The 22,589-nt window shown below is 34.5% G+C and overlaps 2 protein-coding genes and 1 pseudogene across 2 annotated transcripts; 1 reads left to right on the top strand and 2 right to left on the bottom strand.

Annotated features, from left to right (window-relative positions):
• Positions 1-3,463: 3,463 nt before the first annotated feature.
• On the bottom strand, positions 3,464-15,754 carry LOC120144174 (isovaleryl-CoA dehydrogenase, mitochondrial-like). The gene is made up of 16 exons (XM_039158306.1): positions 15,612-15,754; positions 15,405-15,488; positions 15,253-15,310; positions 14,968-15,092; positions 14,833-14,877; positions 14,316-14,364; positions 14,087-14,196; positions 12,817-12,893; positions 12,420-12,470; positions 12,264-12,328; positions 11,620-11,774; positions 11,498-11,538; positions 11,363-11,417; positions 11,003-11,059; positions 10,515-10,678; positions 3,464-3,492 (listed from the first exon to the last, which is right to left on the bottom strand). The coding sequence occupies exons 1-15, from the start codon at positions 15,720-15,722 to the stop codon at positions 10,532-10,534; spliced, it is 1,230 nt and encodes a 409-aa protein (XP_039014237.1). The 5' UTR covers positions 15,723-15,754; the 3' UTR covers positions 3,464-3,492; positions 10,515-10,531.
• Positions 5,649-10,423, top strand: LOC120144172 (annotated as a pseudogene).
• A 2,529-nt stretch (positions 15,755-18,283) lies between the features above and the next one.
• Positions 18,284-19,381, bottom strand: LOC120144122 (LOB domain-containing protein 1-like; the record flags this gene model as incomplete). The annotated part of the gene is made up of 2 exons (XM_039158266.1): positions 18,284-18,800; positions 19,061-19,381. Coding segments are annotated over 2 exons (648 nt in total), but the record flags the coding sequence as incomplete, so codon positions are not given.
• Positions 19,382-22,589: the final 3,208 nt, after the last annotated feature.

Genomic DNA, 22,589 nt, shown 5'->3' with positions numbered 1-22,589 from the left:
AAACTCTGACCTAGCTAACCCGCATGTTACTGGGACAAACTGACGTGCTCCATACTGTCTAAGTGCTAATAGCGGAGCATACCCGACTGCTCCCCAAAGTCCAAGTAAGGTCACAGTGTCGGAGTCACCACACCGAAAAAGAACATCACTGAGGAATAACCAAGGGGCTCTCCAAACAATATCTCGGTCTTGAAGATGCGTAAAGACCTTCATCCATTTTTCTTTCGAGGCGCCTTCATGCCATTTTAAGGTAATAAATTCACCTAGAGGTGAATAGGTGGTGCTGAAACGGCGGTAGGCAACTCCGTTAGTCTTCCAGAAGTGGCTGTGAATCCAGACCTGAAGGAGCTGAATACACCCGGTAAATCTTCCTCCGCCAGTTCTTCGGCAATGGTTGAGCGATCGAAAGGTCTCGGCCAAGATGGCCGGTGCTGGGTTAACTCGTTTAGAAAGTTGCTCAAATAGTTCCACCACGGCAACGTCAATGCACCCCAAAGCTTTCGGAAAGATAATCAAACCGTACAGACCCAGTGCAAAAAAGTCTATAGTCTTCCACTCATCAGGGTGGTTTTTCATTAGTTGCTTTATGTGTATCCATTCAATTCCTTCTCCACTGCCTCTACGCTGAGTCCGATCGATTACCCATTTCTCATCTACTCCTGCAACTTTGGCCAGTGCATTCTTGAAGGGCTGACTTTTGATGTGTTTAATGTAGGCTCGCTCAAGCTTGATGCTTTCGCAGTGTAGTAGAGTAGTATACTCTTCGATAGTAGGCACCATGTCTTCCTGGTTAAAGGTGAAACAACTATATCCCGGATTCCAGAATTGAATTAATGCTCGGAGTAAGGGCTCATCAGTCTTGACATGGAGCAAGAGGGCGATATCACCATATCGTTGGCTGAACTTCTGCTTTCTGTCATTTTTCCAACTGTCCCAAATGTTTCGCAGCTCCTGGACATTATTCTGTTTCAGGCTGACAACGGCATAACTAACCAGTTCTGACACATAGTTTCCCTGAAGACTGTCTCCCTTCTCTTTCTGAGCCTTCTCGGACCATAGTCGTGCCTCAGCGTTTTCAATCTCTTGTATTACAACACCTTTGTCCATTAACTCAAATTATTTTGTGTATAACAAACGTTTTTTAGGGATCAATAGCCTCTTGTAATGATGCCAATGCTAGAAAACAAACACAAAGGCAAAAACGTTAGTAAAATAGAAATAGATAAAAATAAATAAAAATAAATGGTAAATGAAAAAACATAAAAAAAAAGGTTAGGAAAGAAATGTCCTAGGTTTTGGAATGTGGTTTTGGGGTAGGCTCTATATATTCAAAGCCTCCCGGTTTGGGTTCTAAAAACGGTACTCGAGTTCTCCTTGCTGGCGTCCCCTTGGACCGACCAGACCCTTAGTCCGAAACCCATCACAGGCTCGTGTGGACTAAGTTAAACTCGAGGGGACACATTCCCTTATGCCCATACGGAGAATAAATTCACACGAAGGCATAAGGTATATGAATCCCGAAGGCTACTTGCTAGGCCCATACGGTGAATAAATTCACACGAAGGCGTCGCTTTCACCCCCACTTAAAACGGGTTCGGAGCTCGGGTTTAGAGCCTTAGATGAAAAATGTTTGGAAAGCTGAAATCATGAGAAAATGATTAGTACAACTATTTACTCGAAAAATATAATCAAAAGTAAGCAATAAGGATCGAAATTTTACCTTAAAATTTAAACTTACCCTTTTCGTTAAAAAGACAACTGGAAATTACCTTAGCCTGACTCGCTTACCTTGTCCCCAGTGGAGTCGCCAAGCTGTCGCAACCGTCTTTCGGTTGGGCCCTGGAATTGGGCTTCGACTTGAAAAAATGTGATTGGAGTCGCCACCGATTATTTATTTAAAAAATAAATAGGTTAATCGGATACCTTATATCTTACCTGATCTGCGTCTTACCAAAGATATATCGGATTCGGGAGTCGATTACGGTCAAGGAAGGATTAGCACCCTTGAACCACCCTTTCGGTACTACGTAATTTCCAGTTGTCTTAATTAAGAAAATTATAAATTTAAATTAAGAGGTAAAATAACGATTTCGACTACTTACAATTGATTGATTTGAAAGTGAACCTTTTAGGAGCCAAAACGTGTATTAGAAAAGGTGATGAAAATGAATCAAAATTGAAAGATAAAGAAAACGAAACAAAGAACAAAAATAACAATAGATGATACGCCAAAAGTAACATAATCGTCATGGAGATATAGAACATGAAGGAAATAAAAATGAAGACAAGTATGACAACATGTGATAAGATAAAAAAAATGAAAGAATAAAGAAATAAGAAAATAAGACCCAATAAAACGGAAAAAGAAAGGAATAAATAAATAAATAAAGCATACTAAAGGTGAAATAAAATAATATATACAAATGTAAAATGATAAGAATTAAATAAAATGTACATATGTATATGTAAAAAATGTAAAATAATAGCGTATAAAATAAAATTAATAAAAACATATAATAATATTAATTCCACATATATAATAGCTAAATATGGGAGAGAGGAAGAAAAAAAAATATATAATAATGATAGAAAAATTAAATAATAAAATATAGTAATACAAAAGTAAGGAAATAATAAGATAAAATACAGAACATATACATATATATATATAATATAACATATAAGTAAAATGATAAAATATTAATAATACATATATACGAAACTGAAAAAAAAAAAAAAAAAAAACTAATAATAATATACAATATATATAAATATTATATATGTAATATAAAAAGAAGATTAAAATTAAAATCCAGAAAAAGGACTAAATTGAAAGAACTACAGGATAGAGGTCAAAAGTCAAAGAAATATTAAGGATTAATTTCAATTTGGGGGTGAAATAACTCTTTTAAAAATAACGAGGGATCAAAAGAGTAGTTTACCCTATTTTATTAAAAAACGCGCGGGTCACCAGCATAAAATCCAAAATCGTTTCAAAAAAAAATTATTTCCTTCATTTGATACACCTCAAACCGTGAGCCTTCCCCCCCATTCACAGCATTCTCTCGCCTGTTCTTCGAGATTGAAGAACAGGGTCCCTGATTCCAGATTCCGGCCACCATGGCCACCCCGAGCCGCCTCGCCGGCCGCCGTAGAACGGCGCCGGCCGCCGTTCATCGGCGGCAAACCTTGAAAAGTTTCGATTTTTCTGAAAGCCCACAACACCCTCGTCACAAAAAACATCACTATTTTCTAAAATAAGCCTCGTGGGGGTATAGATCTGGAAAAGAAATTTTCGTACACCCCTACTCCGGTCATCGGCTTTCAACGCTTAAATATGGGAGAGACAACACGCAAAAGAAGGAAATCACAGCCCTCATGCGAGATCGACAGTAACGAACGAGGTAGAGTATGCTTACCCTTTTTATTCAATTTCGAAGTTGGTACAAAACGATCTGGTTCACTGCTTTGTCTGTGTATTTTTTTTTTTTTGCGGCTATTTCATATCCACCCTTCTCTTAACTATGAGATTACATGGTTATTTATACAAAGTAAATGCATGTTATTTTTAGCCTAGTTTGAGTCCTAATCAAACTCTAACTCTCATTGTTTGCTTGTGGGGGTTATTGATGGTTGCCGTGAAATCCGGTGACGGTTGCGTGCGTGGCCAGAGACGTGGGGCGTGGGGACTTGCTGGCTTGGTTCTGGAAACGTCACTGGACGAGAAACTGTTAGGGTTTGGGAACCCTGTGTTGGGTCTGGCACATGTGGGCCTGGTTGTTGTGTAACGGGATTTGCTTTCTTATTTAGGCCTGTAAAGAAAAAAAAATAATAATAACAAATAAATTATATATTATATATTATATATATATAATAATTTTATGTAAGGACGAAAAATGTGCGTCTACATAGTCATTGGAGTATGAGTACATTTTTATTTTTAATACTAAAATTTCAAAAGTAACAAAATAATCACTATCATTATCATTTTATAACAAATCTATCACCCTTATCTTACCATATTTGACATGCAAATATGTTGATTATCACCCACTAGTCCACTTGTAAAATGAAACTCTGATTCCTCAATTGATGGTTATTTAGAAATGTCCGGTTCATTAAGACTTGTATCCGTCAGTGAAGCATCAAGAGAGGAACTCTCAACGCCATCAAAATTATAATCCAAATATTCATCATCGTTTTTGACATCTTCATCATAATCGTCCTTACCATCATCACCAACATCCTCGTCACCCACGACACGCTATCAAGAAAAAGCCAGAGAAAAATGTAGTTCATCACTACTTGGACCATCATTGATATCAGGTATGAGTTTACCATCGACCACTTCAAGATTCCTAACTCCTGTTTCATCTGTCCGAAGATGATAACTCTCTTCAGCTCACTCATACGTACTTACTCTCTAACATCTCCTTTTGAAAGTTCAATTATCTTCTCCAATAAAAAAATGACTCAGTAGACCCTCAACCTCATCAAACACCCCATCACCTTCCTCAACTCCATTGGCCTCATTATCAACTAAAGTAACTTTCTCATCAACATTCTTTACTATATCTCACCCATCCCTTACATGTCTTTGTACAAAACCATCGTCAGTCGGGAATTCTAAAATACAATTTGTTAAAATAAGACTAAAAAAATGACATAAATCGATTACAATTGAAAATTTTATCATAAACGTAACTTTTTAGACTGGATAGTAATATTTTTTGTTGCAACTTAAAATGTTACATTCTTTATAAAATTGTCGGTTGTAATTGAGAATACTATAAATTTATATAACTTTGTAGACATAATAAGATAATATTTTAGGTTGAAATCCAAATTTACCTTAAGTTATATTGTTGCATATCAAAGCTAACCATCACCAATAAAATCTTTTTTTTACAACAATATCATCTTACAACCCTAGATTTCAAAAGTATGAGTAAGTTACTAAATCCCTCAAAATAATATATTTCCAAACAAACACCTCAAAACTTCTTAAATTTAAGAAAATTCATAAATCCCTAAAAATATGGATTTTTGTTTAATTTTTTCGATTTGAGCGTGTTTCGTGAAAAACCAATCATATGAGAAGAAAGAGAAGTGAAATGTGAATATTTTGGTATCGATTCTATCGTTAAAAACAATTGGTGAAAGACAACGTTTGACTATTGGTGTCAGTCAAAAGGTACAGTGTCAGTCAAAAGGTATAGTGTCAAAAATGAAATTATTTAAATGTTTAGTAGCAAAATCTATACGCTCCTAAAGCTTAGTGTCAAAACGAATGTTTAGGACATCAATAGTCGTCGTCATAGCGATGTCATTTTATCAACATCATCACAATGGCGAAAATGATATGCTCATGGTGTCGTTAAAATTTAACGATCCATAGACATAATTAAAACTAAAATTAAATGCTATAATTGAAGAAATTGAAAGTTCAATATTATAAATGATATATTATTTAAAGTTTAATGATATTTGATGTATTTACCCTAAACATAAATCATCTTTATTTTTTCTATTTTTAACAATAATATTTTCCTAATTTTATCTAAAATATTAATGTTCAAAATAATATTTTACTATTTTTGACATTGATCTAAAAGAGAGAGAAAAACTCAATAACAAGGGGGAAAAAGGACAAGAGAGGGGAGGGTAATGTAGTTGTCATAGCTTTGTCCCCCCACCCTGCACACTTCTCCTTTCACTTTCTCTTCAAAGTCCAAAAGCCAAAAAAGCCACCACACAAACTCAGCATTGGCTTTTCTTTGCCTTTTGTTTTTCCTCTGCCCCTTCCATTAAGCATTTGTTTGTCTGCTGCTCCACCTCCTCTGCTCCCTCTTCTCAGTACCTGCAAATGGGGGAGGAATCCTACTTCGAATTCCTTGTTATTATTTGACCACCCTTTTTCCCTTTCTTCTCTCTTTTAACCCTTCGCTCTCTTTCATTCATCATGCCTTTTTCTTCTTCTCATCTTTGAAAGGAATTTTCATGGCATTAGTTTGACTCAAATTTCCCTTCTTCCTCTGGTTTTTAGCTTTCTGGGAATACCCTTTCTTGTTTGGTTATGTGGGTGCTTGTGGTGAGGTGAAAAATTTGTCTTTAAGAAGAAAAAAAAATAGAACTTGGGTTGTTCATGGAAATTGATCTGAACCATGCAGTGAATGAGGTGGAGAAGAAGACTGCAGTTTGCAATGGTGACTGTGACAAAGTGAACTATTTGTCCTCTTCATCATCTTCTTCATGTTCTTCAAACTTGGCTTCACCCACATGCTCCTCTTCTTCCATTTACTTGGAGCTTTGGCATGCTTGTGCTGGCCCCCTCACTTCACTCACCAAAAAGGGTAGCCTTGTTGTTTACTTCCCCCAGGGTCACTTGGAACAAGTGGTTTCTGACTCTCCTTTGGAAATCTCCACCGTTGATCTTCCTCCTCATATCTTTGCAAAGTGATCAACGTCCAGCTTCTTGTAAGCACTCAAATCTTCTTCTCTTACATTGAATTGTCTTTGCATTAGCTTCCCACTAAAGGTTATACCTTTACCTTTAGTTTAATTTGGTTGCTTGAATTGAAGTTTCCTTCCCCCCCCCCCCTTTTCAGGCCAATAAGGAGAATGACGAGGTCTATACACAAGTCACTTTACTTCCTCAGCCAGAGGTATACATAATCTTATATTTGATTAGAAGATTTGAATGGTATTGTTTTTTTCTTTTTGAAGAATTATATATGTGTGTTATTACTTGCATAATCCTAAGTAAAGTTATGTTTTTTTGGTAATACTTTTTCCATAGGGAGTTTTTTTCAATGCTTCTTAGTTCTAGTGTTTTAGTGAATTGAATGAATTATATTCCTATCTGCACACTTTCATTGTAAGAGGCAGTCCAAATTTCATGGCTTTTGGTGATAAAATTTTGGGATTTGTGTAGTTCGGAGGACCTAATTTGGAGACCAAGCAGCTGGATGAACTAGGTGCTGATGAGGGAGATGGTGGATCTCCTAAGAAATCAATCCCTCACATGTTCTGCAAGACACTAACCCCATCCGACACTAGCACTCATGGAGGGTTCTCTGTTCCTCGTAGAGCCGCGGAAGACTGCTTTCCGCCACTGGTATGATTTCATATTCTTAATCCTCATGTACTATTTACCTGGCTGCATATTCATCCTAGAAATATCATGTATATGTAATGGTGGTTGCCTTGATTTCAGGATTATAAACAGATGAGGCCGTCTCAAGAACTTGTTGCCAAGGACCTGCATGGAGTTGAGTGGAGGTTTCGACATATATATAGGGGTAATTAGCATAGAGGATTCAATATTTCTTATAGTAGTGTTTAGAATGTTTTCTTGATTGAAAGAAACTTCAACAGAGCTTAATGTTTATCAACTGTTAGGTCAACCGAGGCGACATCTCCTTACTACAGGCTGGAGCATTTTCGTGAGTCAAAAGAATCTTGTTGCTGGGGATGCAGTGCTCTTTCTGAGGTAAGTACCACTGACAGTGACTAATTGATCCATTATGTTTTACCTGAACGGATCGCACAATTCCGCATTGATACTTAGGTATCGGTCAAAAGGGGAAGTTTTATAAAAGAATAATTGAATCATCAATCCAATAGGACTGCCATGATAACATGAAATGGTTTTATGCTTCTTGAGAACCATAAATATCTACTGACATGTGAAAATATAACGGAAGTTTCTAGAGTTCTGATGTGCGTTGTGTTCCCATGGCATAATTGTTTGAAGTTCTCCTTATTTATCTTTTCTTCAACATTGTAGGGGTGAAGATGGAGAGCTCAGGTTGGGAATTAGGAGAGCTGTGCGACCAAGACATTGCCTTCCCGAATCAGTTATCACGAAACAAAACTCATATCCAAATGTTCTTTCTCCTGTGGCTAATGCATTATCCACTAAAAGCATGTTTCATGTCTTCTACAGTCCAAGGTAAGTGTTTCTTTCAGCTTACTTCATGAAATCAACCGGTATTTGACAGAGAAAAGAAAAGAGAAAGGAATAAGCTGGCAAGTGTTTTAAATAAAAATGCAAATTTTTTATAAATGCCATTTAAACCTATTTTAAATGCCTACCGAGTGATTCTGAAAGTTCAATTTTAAATGTTTCATTTGGAATGTGATTCGGTTTTTCGTGTTGCTAAGCTCATAAACCTATTTTAAACATGTATCAATGAACATTTGAAATGGAATGGAATGGAATGGTAAGCTGGTTCATATTGCTGTAATGCAGGGCCACTCATGCAGAGTTTGTTGTACCCTTTAAGAAGTATATCAAAAGCATAACAAATTCAGTGTGCATTGGAACAAGATTCAAAATGAGATTTGAAATGGATGATTCGCCCGAGAGAAGGTATTATTTGATAAATGGTTTTTTATTTCGAGATTCTAATAACAGTTCTAGTTTCATGCAGGTTTAGTGGTGTGGTGATGGGACTGGGGGACTTGGATCCTTACAAATGGCCCAATTCCAAGTGGAGATGCTTAATGGTGAGCTCCAAACCGTAGTTTATATGTTCAAGCTTTTATTTGTATAGTCTTTATTGCGACACACGGTTAAGTGAATATATATGGTCTTTATCAAAATATTACATTTTTATGTATGTATACATATGCACATTATTCCAGTGTGTGCGTTGTGTCAATATATGGAAGAAAAATTAAAAGCTATTGAATGAATCTTGTTCGACTCTCTTTATTTTAAGACCTTTTTTATGACATTTAACAGGTTAGGTGGGATGAAGATCATGTGATTGATCGCCACGATAGAGTCTCACCTTGGGAAATCGATCCTTCTGTTTCTCTCCCACCTTCGAGTAGTCAATCTTCACCGAGGTTGAAGAAACTGCGAACAGGTCTGCAGGCTGCTGCACCTGACATCCCATCACAGGTGCAAATCTCTCTATAAGTTGGTAATATTGTTGCATGTTTTTACTCAATTAATGTATGCTTCCTATGTTCATTCTTCAGGAGGGAGTCGATTTTTGGACTTTGAGGAATCCTTAAGATCCTCTAAGGTCTTGCAAGGTCAAGAAAATGTAGGTTTCGTATCACCCTTAAACAGACGTGATACTGTAAACCGTCCCCTAGATTTTGAGATGCAGTCTCCTGCTCATCATCAAAGTCTGGCATCAACAGGGATTGGAAAGAGTAATATTAGCGAGTTTATGAGGGTTCATCCCACTGCTTACCCAGGCTTTGCGGAATCTAATAGATTTCCGAAGGTCTTCCAAGGTCAAGAAATTTGTCGGTTGAGATCCCTGACACAAAAGGCTGATCTCAACTTTGGTGTTTGGGCGAAAACCAATATTGGTTGCAATTCTTTCAACATGAATCAAGCACTGAAAACCAATGGTTTTCCACTAGCATCGGAAGGTCTTCGAAGTATGTATTTTCCTGAGTCTATGGTGAGCTCTTATCCATCTCCGCTTCTGAGAGTTAATGTCCCGTTCAATGCTTCCTCTATCAAGACAGGGGTAGGGGTTATTGTGGACGGGGTCATAAAACAAAATCCATTGAATGAGCATAAGCCGGTGGAGAATATTCCGAGTCCTGCTCCTGAAAACAAAAGGAACCAACAGGATGAATCCTTCAAAAGAAATGTTGCCGGATGTAAACTCTTTGGGTTCTCTTTAAATGCAGAGTCGCCTACTCCGAGCTCACAAAATTCTGGTAAGAGGAGTTGTACAAAGGTAAGTTAAATTCTGGTCGAATTTGAATTTAAATTTACTTCCTGCTCCTCTCCTTCTGACTTCTACTTCACTGGCTGAAAGGTTCACAAGCAAGGCAGCTCTGTTGGAAGAGCTATTGATCTCTCGAAACTGTATGGATATGATGACTTGATGACTGAACTAGAACGTCTATTCGGTATGGAAGGCCTTTTATGTGATCCGGATAAAGGATGGCGGGTTTTGTACACCGATAGTGAGAACGATGTAATGGTGGTTGGAGATGACCCTTGGCTGTAAGTGTTACTTCTCTTGTTCTCCACTATCCTTTCACGATAGTGATTATCAATCTATTTCCACTGTCTGTGTTTTGCTTTTTGCCTATGAGTGTGTTCGTTTTCCCACTTTGTTTTGCAGCGAATTCTGCGAAATGGTGTCGAAAATCCATATATACACCCAAGAAGAAGTGGAGAAGATGACAATAGGAATGGGAAGCGATGATACGCAGAGCTGTTTGGAACAAGCACCGGTGATAATAGAAGCATAAAGTCTTCCTCGGTGGGGCAGCTAGGTTCATCCCCTCTGACAGTAATAAGGGTATGAAGTAAGTTTGTTTGTTCTAATGTCGTCGTTGTCATTTTGTTTGCTATGTCTGCTACAATAAATTAAATACGCTGAAGATTTCTATCTATCAAGTACTTGTCAATTGTCAAATTTGGGTTTGTCATGTTGTTTATGAGAAACAGAGAGATTACTTCCAAGAATTGTTATGTATGGTGTGTACAAACTACAAGCAAAAGTCATATCTTTAGTTTTGTAAAACACCGCCACTTTTCAGTCTCTTACTGTTGCTTAAAAAGCTCACGACCAATGACCATTCGTCTGATCTCACTAGTTCCTGCTCCGATTTCGTAGAGCTTGGCATCTCGAAGAAGACGTCCGGTTGTGTATTCGTTCACGTATCCATTACCACCTAAACATTGTATTGCCTGCAAAACCGAATATGAACACATGATTTTGATCAAACGTCAATACGCATATTTCAGTGAAGTGGTTGATCAACTGCTTTTGAATCGAATTAACGGGAAACAATAATTTTAAAAATCTTTTAACAAATCCCCGACCAAACTTTGGTGGCTGACCAATTAACCAGACTATTTCGGTTTGGTCATGTAAACCGGCTTTAACCGAACAAATTGTATGACAAATCTGCTGCAAGTCTTAGTACCATGAATCCACTTATTAATTGCATTTTAGCAGAAACGAAATAGAAACCAAATTGTGATGTGAATAAAAGTAGGTAACTCTTTCACCTGCAAAGCAACTTGAGTGGCTCGTTCGGCAGCAGAAAGTATAACTGCAGCACAGTCCTGAAATTTTGCACCCACAAAAGTTATGTATTCTTGTCCATGTAAACACGTAGAAAGAAAACACAGGCCATATGAAAGTCATCAAGAATTCATAGTAACGGTGACTATTTAAAAGACCAGGAAAACCTTAGCATTCACACCCTTTTTTCCCAACCATATATATATATATATACCTGGAACATGTTATATTGCAACTAATGATGATAATGACCAGGTTGGAAAATGTTCACACGAGAATCAGCAGGAAAAAAGTACCAAGAAATCTTTTCAGATCAGAAAAATGAGAGGGGAAATAAAAGGAACCTTAGGATCAACTCTTCCATTGTCGCAGTCCCTTGCAACGGAATAGACGTAGGACCTGAAAAGGGAAGTTGTCAACTTCTGCCATATGAAAGTCAAATTTAGAGAGACTAGAAGTTTATATCGCAAAAACTATACCTTGATGATTGCAGAGAAGTGTACATGTCGGCAACTTTCCCCTGTAATTGCAATAAGAATCATGTGCAATATTCTAAGAAAAGCATCCACGGAACATTATCAGGGTAGCTTCTATTACAAACCTGTATAAACTGGAATTCCCCAATCGGACGGCCAAACTGTGACCTCTCTCGTATGTAAGGAAGAACAACATCAAGACATGCCTGCATTATACCGACCGGCCCAGCAGACAAAACAAGTCTCTCCAAATCTAATCCTGACATTAGTACATAAACCCCTGAAATAAGCAAAAACCCATGATTAGAATATAGTACAAGAACAAGAAGTCATAATATTTCCTCACAACTGTTGCAGAAACATGAGCAACAACTTTACATAGCACTGGTGTTGTAATCAAGAATAAAAACTAAGACTCCTCTTGCAATTTTTTAACAAATATTATTAGCTTTTAAAGCAGGTTTTCTTCAAAAAGAAAAACGACAACAGAGTAGATGGATAATATGAAAAGTCCATTAGGTAATCCGATTAGGCAGTGTGTTAAGTTTTATGTTCTTCCGTTGGAAGTGTAGGAGTTTGTTCAATCTTGTAATCTGGTTCTTGTGAATAAAAGTTTTCTTGGCTCTCCTTTCCTCCTTCGTTGTTCCTTCATGTTACTCTCATAACATGGAGGGATTGAAGGAGGATTTTAACGAGGCCCTTTCTATCAAAAAAAAAATATTTACTTCCTATACCCTGAAGAAGAACAAAACTTTCAGAGATGTGAGACCTTTTCCTTCTTTGCCAAGAACATTTTCTTCTGGAACAAAACAATTCTCAAAGACAAGCTCACATCTGCACAGACCATCACCATTGTTAGTATGAAAGATAGGGGCAGATTTGAACTTCAAAATATATGATTTCATTTACAGCAGTGCAAACATACGTATCACTTCCTCGCATCCCAAGTTTGTCCAATTTCTGAGCAGTGGAGTATCTGCAAAGTGACAAAATAAAAAAGATTCATGAATAAATCTAGTATATCATTTTGCTATCAAAAGAGGGATGGGCACGAGAAAGATTTTATATATTTAAATTTCATCATCAGTCCTTATATCTGTATCCAAGAAATATTCATAAAAGAGAAAATAAGTAGCATATTCAGGCACCCTAAAAGGTATAGTGTCTTGGCTAATACATATTATAATCAGAATTGTTTATTTCTATCATACAGGACCCTTAGTAAAGAGTTCATGTCACGATTATCACTTAACAGCATACAAAATGTTCAACTTTCCCATCATTTAAAATATAAAATAATTAGATAACTGTGATGCATGTACCCAGGCATTCCCTTCTCGATAATAAATGCTGTGATTCCTTTTGAACCAGCTGTGACGTCTGTCTTCGCATAAACAACCTAAAAGAGTCGATGAATAAGTTAAAAAATAGAAATTCTTGCAGAAGGAAAGTTGTATAGTGAAGCAGAGAGAATTAACTTTATCCATGTTAGACATGGCTTTTACGATCAGATACTCTGGAAAGAGAAAATTACCATCTAAGGACAGTGTAGAACTAGAAACTGTTTTCTATTCAATCAAATGGTTTGCTGAATGCTAGTACATGCTGCTTAAAATAAGCATAAAGCACTTGCTTCACAGGTAACAACATATAACACACAGAAACATTATACTATAAAACCTTGTCCTCATCATATCATGAAAATATATTGTTGTTTACACCTACCATCTATATATTGGTTGGAAGAAATTCAAACAACAGTGTCCTGCCAATTGGACCACAGGATGTCTCACAGTGAATAGGAATAGTTCTCAGAGTCTGGTATCTCTTAATATCAGAAATAAAATTAACAACACTAAATACATGATAAATGGAATGGTAAAGAAGTAAACTTTGTTACCATGTATGGGTATCATTCACTAGCATGTCTACCAAATAACAGAATTAATGATTAAGTTTCAAAATCCACTAAGGCTAATAGGAAGTGATCATAAGTTATGAATGTGTGCTTCTCGTAGATATTCAAGAAAGTTTGGTATACTTATGAGGATGAGGGCTATTTGAAGACTATAGCTTCTAGACATTTTGCAGATTGACAATTGTATCTGTGGCTACTGCTGTTTTACCGGTCTGTCTATCCCCAATAATTAATTCCCTTTTCCCCCTTTTTTTCTTTCCAAAGGTCAACAATCTGTTTATTATGTCGTAGAAACTTTCATCCTCAAACATTCTTCAAACCCTACACTGGTAGATTTGCAACCTCAGACTGTTTGAAAGGTTAACAGAAAGAAAATTAAACTAGTTTTAGCCCAACGGTATATTTGGAACTTGGAAGAAACAAGAACAGACAGACAAAACAACCATTGACAGGATAGATTCAACCAAAAGGTAAACTTTGGCATCCTCTTTTGCATCTATAGAGTACAATAGAGATAGAGCCTTTTAATATAGCTTAAAGAGAGAAAAATAATAACAGATATAGACACATTTCTCAAGGAATATATACTTAACAAAAGTAATAAAGTAAAACCAGGAAACAGAATTAACCATAGTCATGCCTAAAAAATGTAAAGCCATTCTCAATAGGCATACCAATGTTTGAGCAGTTGGACCATTAGTGCACCACATCTTGTTACCATTGATAAGATAACCCCCATCAACCCGATCAGCTTTGCACTTCATGCTAACAACATCAGATCCAGCTGCAGAGATTGCAAAAAAAAAAAAAAGATTAGCCAGTTCAAATAATTAAAAATTTTTGCAGCATGAGGAATGTCAATAAATGTAAGACATAAGCTAAGAAAAAGTTTGTGCAAGTTACCATTGGGTTCACTCATAGCAAGGGCTCCTACATGCTCTCCACTGATGAGCTACAAGAAGTGAGATGTGGGTATGTCATAAGTGAGATAGAATCCAAAAGAAAAAAATGATACAAGTTGGCAGAGGGCCTGACTTACAACACCAAAGAGAGAATATGGCAGTGCTACACACAATATTGATCCAAACTAGGAGAGAAGGATTGAGAATATCACCATATTCTATTAAATGTAAGACCATAATTGGGTTGGGGGTAGAACAAACTAACGCTACCAAGCATAACACATTAGGAACAGATCCTAATTAAACTTCAGCTTCACAATAGAGCAATCCAGAAAAACCCCAAGGTATGCCAATTATGGCAATATGCGACAGAAAATTGCCCATATAGCATCACATGACTATGAATTAACATCAGTGTCAAAGACACAGGGAAAACAAACTAAAGTCATTTGATAAAATATATCCCAAATAAGACAGTCTATAGGGAATCCATGAAAGTGGCACATTTGAAATAGAACCTTTGGCAGGTATTTCTCTTTCTGGGCAGGGCTTCCATTCCTCTCCTTCAAAACCATAAAAAGGGAAACCACCTTAAGCATGGTAGAAGCAGCAGATTGTAATTGTACATCATAAGAGTTAGCAACTTGGTTTACCAGCTGATTGATGCACAAATTAGAATGAGCACCATAGGAAAGACCAACCGACCCGGAAGCACGGCTTATTTCTTCCATCGCTATGCAGTGATACAAGTAACCAAGACCAAGTCCTCCATATTCCTCTACAAGGGAATAAAAAAAGTGATGTTCTTCTTTACTCAAGTACTAACAAAAATGAATAGGAAGTTCTTGGCTATAATTCTATGGAATCCATTCGAATATCACTCTTAGAGTAAAAGGGTGAAAATGAGGTTGAATTGATAATAATAACGATATATTTACCTGGGGCAGTTATTCCATGGAGATTAAAATCCCCCATGAGCTTCCATAAGTTAACCTCCTAGAGAAATGAATGGAAGAAGCAGCAAACAATATTCAAAGAAATGAAGATTTTCTTAAAAATTATAAAAAAGAGAGATGAGCTTAATTCGAACCTTGGGGAAATAATTAGATTGGTCGATCTTGGAAGCATGAGGCGCAATATTTTCAAGCGCAAATTGCCTGACACTCTCTTTAAACTGTCATCATTGTTCATTAGCCCATATAAAAAAAATAAAAAGAAAACTAATGAAATCCAATAATCATCTAAACGTAAAAATTAGTTTTTTTTCCTTTAGAAAAAAAGAGATAGAGAGAATAACCTGTAATTGAGTGTCATCGAATAATAAGGACGATGAGGAGGAAAAAGCACGTTGTCTTTCTTTTCTCAACAGTTTGCTGCAAAAAGAACTTACTGTAATTATTCTCTGCATAATTTATTTTTCGATTTTAGTTGAAAATTAAAATACAGAAAGGATCAACGAGGAGGAGAAGAAGATGAAGACGAAAGGCAAGCGTTATATATCTGGGCTTGGGAAGAGTGGTGGACTTGATTGGCGGGATGGAGGTTGGTTAGCGATGGCAACGGGTTGGGTCGGGTCGGGTTTTTGGGCCACCGACCTGAGAAGAAAGGGTTCTCCACCCGTGACCCGACCCGACCCGACAAAATTAATGTTTCACCCGACCTGACCCGACCCGAATATATGACTTAGAAACCCGACCCGACCCGACCCGAAATAAAAAAAAAATTAATTCAATGAAAACAGTGACTTAATTGAAAAAAATTATATATGGAGAGATATTATTGTAATTATCCCTAAATATATAAGATAAAATTATATATTTTTCGGGTCGGGTCAGGTCGGATTTTTTTTACCCTAAACCCGACCCGAACAGTGCATTTTAAAAAAAACCCGACCCGAACCCAAATTTTTTTTAAAAAATCTGACCCGATCGAGTCGAGTCGAGTCAGAACCCGTCGAATTCGAATTGAGTTGCCATCCCTAAGGTCTAACGCATGCACTGGATTAGGTTTACTCAGAAAGTCTGACTAGGAGTCAGGCCTATGTTTATCCTATTACTTGAGTTAATTTAATCCTAGACAAGGTCTTTAGTAATCGATAAGATATTCGATAAGTGAGGTTTTATTATTATTATCATTATTATTTAGAATTGATTAATTGGTCTAAATAGTAAAAGAAACTATATTTAAAAAAAGGGGTAAACTACATCAGATATCATCGGATTTTAGGCGTTGTAACGTGTATACCACTCTATTTCTAATTTTATTAATTATAACACTGAATTTTGATTTTCGTTTTAATTATACCATTGAATCATTAAACCGTTAACAACATGATGACGTGGTTGTCGGCTGCCGACATAGATACCTCACAAAAACGATGTCATTTTGATTTAATTGTTAACGATTTAATGATTCAATGATCTAATTAAAACGAAAATCAAAGTTCAGTGCTAAAATTGACAAATTGAAAATTCAGTAGTATAAACGATACAATGCCTAAAGTTTGGTGGTATCCGATGCATTTTATCCTAAAAAATACCATTATGTATTTTATATACGATTTAAAATATAATTATTTAACATTCTAATGATTAGAATAAAGTTTGTGTTTTATACAAGGTGTAAAGAGTTATTTAGACTAATAAATAGTTGGTCTAGTGGGATGCAAAAATTAGATTCATTGAACAGGTTTGGGAGGAATTTTGACGCTGTGAATGTAAAAAATTGGATTAGAAGAGTCATCTCATAATAGACAATTACATTATCTAATCTGGATTAGTTAATCAGTAAATAGAAAAATCAACTATCAAACAAAAAAAAGTTAAAAGGCTTATAAATTAAAATTTTATAGTTTTATGATCTAATGATTAAAATAAAATTTTCTTTAATAAAAAAAATTATAGGGAAAAAATTCAATTTTAATGATTAAAGTATAAATACTCTAAAAGTTCAGTGATCTCATTAGTCTAAAAGACCATTCATTTATGAGTACTACAATCGTAGTAAGAAGGTTTTTATTTATGATTTCTTTCGAAATTATATTTTTCACGTTCGAATAATAGTTTATTATTAATAATAATATTTTTAATTAAAATAATGGAATTTTAGAGAATTATATAATTCTTGATATTTATACAGGATTGTGCCAAGGTTTTGTTCACTTTCTTTGTCCTTCTCTGTATTGCATATTCTAATTCGTTCTTGGCTTGCAGTTCTCTATATTTTGTTGGGTTTCTCCGCTTGCAGTTCAATTTCAGGTATTTTTATCAATAAATTTGGTAACTTTCAGAGAAAATGGTTTTACAATCCTCTTATTAACAAGATTAAAACCAGTCATGCTCAAATCCTTCAATTCCCTCATTTATGTCATTATTTCAGTTATATTTTTATCCAATATTTAAGAAAAGCTTGTTGCTAATATACATTTGGGCACAACTCGGGGAAGTAAGGACGGAAACATGAGCTTATGTGTGGGAACAAACTTCTAAAATTCTAAGAAATAAAAATGGATAATTAATAAAAAAAATTTAAAAAAATCTAAAATATACGATAATTTGTTCCACAAATTTTTATTACCTTCTAGTCTCATCGGCTTATTATTTCAAAAAATATATAAACGAAGTCTGATTAAATTATTTAGAACTCGAATAAATTAAAGCAGTCAAAAAATTAATCCCACCAATTCATATTCATCTCTAATTAAAGTGGGATATTAATTAAAGAAATACTTAGACGTATAGAAGAGTATCACGGCATCTTGACCAGGACAACTCCATTCTTTAGTATTTTATATATATAATCTGAAAAGGTCAAAATTGAAAATGGAAAAAGAAAAATATTGCTACGAATTAAACGTTATTAAAATCCATCATTTTCTATTCCTCTCCTTAGTTGAAAAACTCATAGTTAGGTGACCTAAAAGATGTTAACTTTATAGTTGAAAGAAAAACGAAGTACATATTTTCTCCTCTCTCAAACATGTAAAATATTCGTTTTTAGCTCTAAAAGATATATTAGATCCCTAAACAGACATGAACTCTCCATCATTTTATCTTAATTTTCTATATTTTTTAACCCTAATACTAACTTTATTAATCTATCCTTCAACTTCTCCTTGGGAGAGAGTTTTCATGGGACCTTAGTAATTTTAAGCATTAAATCATGCCCAAAGTGGTTCCCATAATGACCCAAAGTTGTTGTTATCTTCCATGAGGCTTGGGTTGCTGTTGGATATCGAAATGTCCATCCATTGCTGGGGATTTGGTTGAGGAGACGTCGATTGTGCCATCTCCACTAGATTTGCTTGTTGCAGTTGCATGTTGGTCACTTCGGCTTGAGCTTTGGCTAGTTGTGCTTGGAGCTCATTGATTTGCTTCTGCAGTTGGCAGATCGCTCCGGTGCATCCGTAAACCGGGTCTCGGATCCTCGCATTCGCCTCGTAAACCATGCTGCTTACCGCGTCGGCCCTCTGAGACTCGGGAAGTTCCTGAAAAGGGAAAACTATCAAGTTGGACACTTTTTCATTGGTATATCTAGAGATGGCAAAAGGTTGATTTAGGTCAGATTTCAAAATATATTGATTTCGATTAAATTATGTCCCTAAATATATATTTTGCCACATTTGTCAACGCATTAACCCAAAGGTAGCCTCTTAGCATGTTCACACTATAGGAAGATAATGGTGAGTTTTTTGAATGGGAAACGGAGATCAGTAATTAAACCCCCAAAATAAACAAAAGAAACTACCTGCAAGAACTTGATGATGTTGCTAGCACCGAAAACACGATGAGCAATGGTGAATTTGGCCGGTTGAGTAGGAGGAAAATAAGGTGCCAACACACATTGATCGGCACACCTTCTCCTCAAAATCTTGCAGGCAGCGCAGGGGCTGATGGCAACCGCCGGCGGCAGAAAAGGTGGAGACGGTGACGGTGAAATCGAAGAATTCGGAGAGGGTGATATAGGATATGACGTTGTAGTAGGAGGAGCAGTGGCCGTAGGAATTGGTTCACAGTGTTCCATCTTAAACATGTCAGTTTTAAGGCTTTGTAGGTGAGTTATGGGGATAAATTAAGAGTTGGATGATGACAATTAATGTTATCGGAATCTTTTTAGAAGAGGTAGTATTTATAGTGGAAATTACTCAAATTAGGCAAAACAATGATGTCATGTCCCATAAAACATGACGTAATCTAAGATTGCTATCTGGCTGCTTTGCTGTGTTTTCATTAGACCACTTATATATATATATACACACACAAAGATATCATCATATGTAAAACTAAAGAATTTTACATTGGGTAAGTATACCTTAACACCTCTATCTCTATATACATTATAGTTTATAATTTTGAGCTAAATACATGATAGTATTTATTCAAAAACTCTTAACCATTTTAACAATGAATGCTCCTACCCCTGCATACACGATACTCGAACCCAGAACCTTAAAGAATACCAACATTAATCAATTAACCATATAATCTTAATAAGTATGCTTAAAAAACACGTATGAACTACAAAAATATTTTTCAGTTCAAACATAAAAATTCTAAAAGTACATTTTGGAGTTAAAAATACAATCTTGACATCATGTGTTATCATATAGTGTGTTTGTTTTAAATTTTATAAACTTGTAATTTTTGTATCAAGCTATAATTATATGATTAGTATATTATTTGGGAATTTGAAACCTTATATCTTATCATGCTATTTTTTTAGATAAAAAGTTATTTTAAATTTATATATTTTTATATAACACATATGATCATTATAAATTTATTTATCTTCCAATAGTTTTTACGTTTTTATCATAGTTTAAGTTGATGAAATTTTAAGGGGTGCACTAAACTAAACATAGGTTATACTTTGGAGTTTAAACGGTAAAACTTAATGAAATTAAGGACTAGTGATGTAATTTTACCATTTTTTTTGCTGGGTAAAATGGAGTTTTTATGGCAAACATTAAATGATCATGTTTGCGAACACCTTAAAAGATAAATAACGAACACAAACGTGAAATTGAAATTGAAATTTTACACGAACGTGAATATAAACACTTTAAAAAAATAAAAAAACCTACGCGGACACAACTTTCTTTGTTCAAGTCGTCCATTTACACCCCTATGAATTTCATATATTATAATATTAATTTTTTTAAATAGTTTTAAAATTTATATATTTTTAATTTATAATATCATATCTAAAATAATCATTTCTTTTCTCAAAATCTCTCTTTTATAATAATATTAAAAACTTAAATTTTTAACAATGAATTTTTTTAGAAAATACTTTTCAAAAATAATGTTAACTAACCCTGAATATAACGTAAACATCTCAATTATCATCTTCGATTCTTATTTTAGAAGAGCGATATATATAATTAATCATAATACTTTTTGAAAATATAATTATTATTTAATAATTATAATTGAACAATGTCAATCTAATATGTGTGTAAAATTATAATTAATTAGAATCACATACTCCTGCAATTATTACATTAATAATTATGTTTTCTTTCCATTATTTTGTAATATCTAAAACACTCTAAATTTATAATAAATATTTTTTTATTATTATTCCCTATAGAAATATATATTATTCTATATCATTTATTCTACCTTCACAATAATTAAAAAATAATGAAAAATTTGTTGTTTTCTTGGTACAAAATTTCTTGACAAGCCCGCCTAACTCAGCGTAAGTTATTTTTTCTAGAAAGAAAAATGAATTTTCCCAGTCATTCATTAATTTCAAACCACACGCTACGAAAAAAAAAAGTAGTCTTATTTTGTAATCGCATATATGCTGTAAATGTTTATGTACTTTGAGAGAAAAAAATATTTTCTCTAAATTTTTAAATTATAAATAAATATAATGATAATTTATTTATTTTAAAAAATTATAAATTCAAATCGTCTTAAAATATAACATCAATTTTGTCCCAGAATTTTGATTTTTTTTATTAATTCGATATAAGTATAAGACAATATCTGTTCAAAAATACCTCTTTACTCTTGACATTGAACGCTCACACTCTTGACATCTATCGTGCTCGAACCCGAATCTTCAGGAATAACAACAATTTTTTTATCACGGATGTCACTTGATTCGTGCTTCAAACGTACTTAAATACATGTATTCTATTTAACTATTGGATAAATTATCTATTTGGTCCCTCACATGTTAGTTTTTATTTTGATTGCTCAACTAAATTTTTAAAAATTATACATAATGTTACGATTTAGTTATGTTTTGGTCACACACCGTTAAAAAATTAATAATAATATTGATGTGATATTTTAAAATTATATTCCAACACAGATGTGATATTATCTTATAGTGACATGCTAGCGTCACGATTAATTATTTAACGATGAGTGACCTAAATAGAACCAAAATAAAACATTATATATGGTTTTAAAAAAATAATAGTTGTGAGACCAAAACAAAAACTAAGTAATATATAATTACTAAATAGATAGACTATACGTAGATTGTTTTGGGGATTTATGTATTTAGGAAATAAACCATTTTATATATGCAGAGTTAATTACCGCATATTTTCAAACTATGAACTTCATTTTAAATTAATCACAAAATTTTGAATATTTTGACTTCGTCTTCAAACTATGAATTCCATTCTAAATTAGTCTTTAAATTTTTAAATATTTCAAAGTCATCTCCAAATTATGACCCCTATTTTATACTAGTCCCTAAACTTTTGAATATTTTGATTTCATCGCTAAACTTTTGAATGTTCCAATTTCATCCCCAAACTTTAGAATGATCTAGGGGGACATTATTGAAATATTTAAAAGTTTGGAAACCAATTTAAAATCAAGATCATAATATATGGGTGAATTTGGATCACTCAAAAGTTTTGAAAAGTTTAGAAACTAATTTAAAATGAGAATAGTAATTTAAGAATGTAAAGCATATCTAGTCATCATTCCATTTTGCACTTTTATAAATTTTTTATTTTGCATTTAGTATTTAAAAGAAAAAATATATATAAATAGTTGTGGAATTACCAAGTCTATTAATGGAAAACACAAGGGGTCCATATAATTCCTACTTCTTGACCACGTATCAAATTAAGTCATATACAGATGAATTAATCCCAGACTTTGAGAAATGAAACTCGGAGTTTTCCCATTGCATTTTAGTTCGGATATTTTGTGTTTAAAATGTTTTTTTTTTAACTTTTTTTTTAAAAAGTTCGAACTCATTTGATTCCAAAACTTTCAGCATATAGCTAAGGTTTCATTTT

This window comes from Hibiscus syriacus, unplaced genomic scaffold (genome assembly GCF_006381635.1).
Source record: "Hibiscus syriacus cultivar Baekdansim isolate YM2019G1 unplaced genomic scaffold, ASM638163v2 tig00110882_pilon, whole genome shotgun sequence".
NCBI classification, from domain to species: domain Eukaryota; kingdom Viridiplantae; phylum Streptophyta; class Magnoliopsida; order Malvales; family Malvaceae; genus Hibiscus; species Hibiscus syriacus.
The sequence above is the reverse complement of the archived record's forward strand: the minus strand, read 5'-3'. Positions and strand labels throughout refer to the sequence as shown.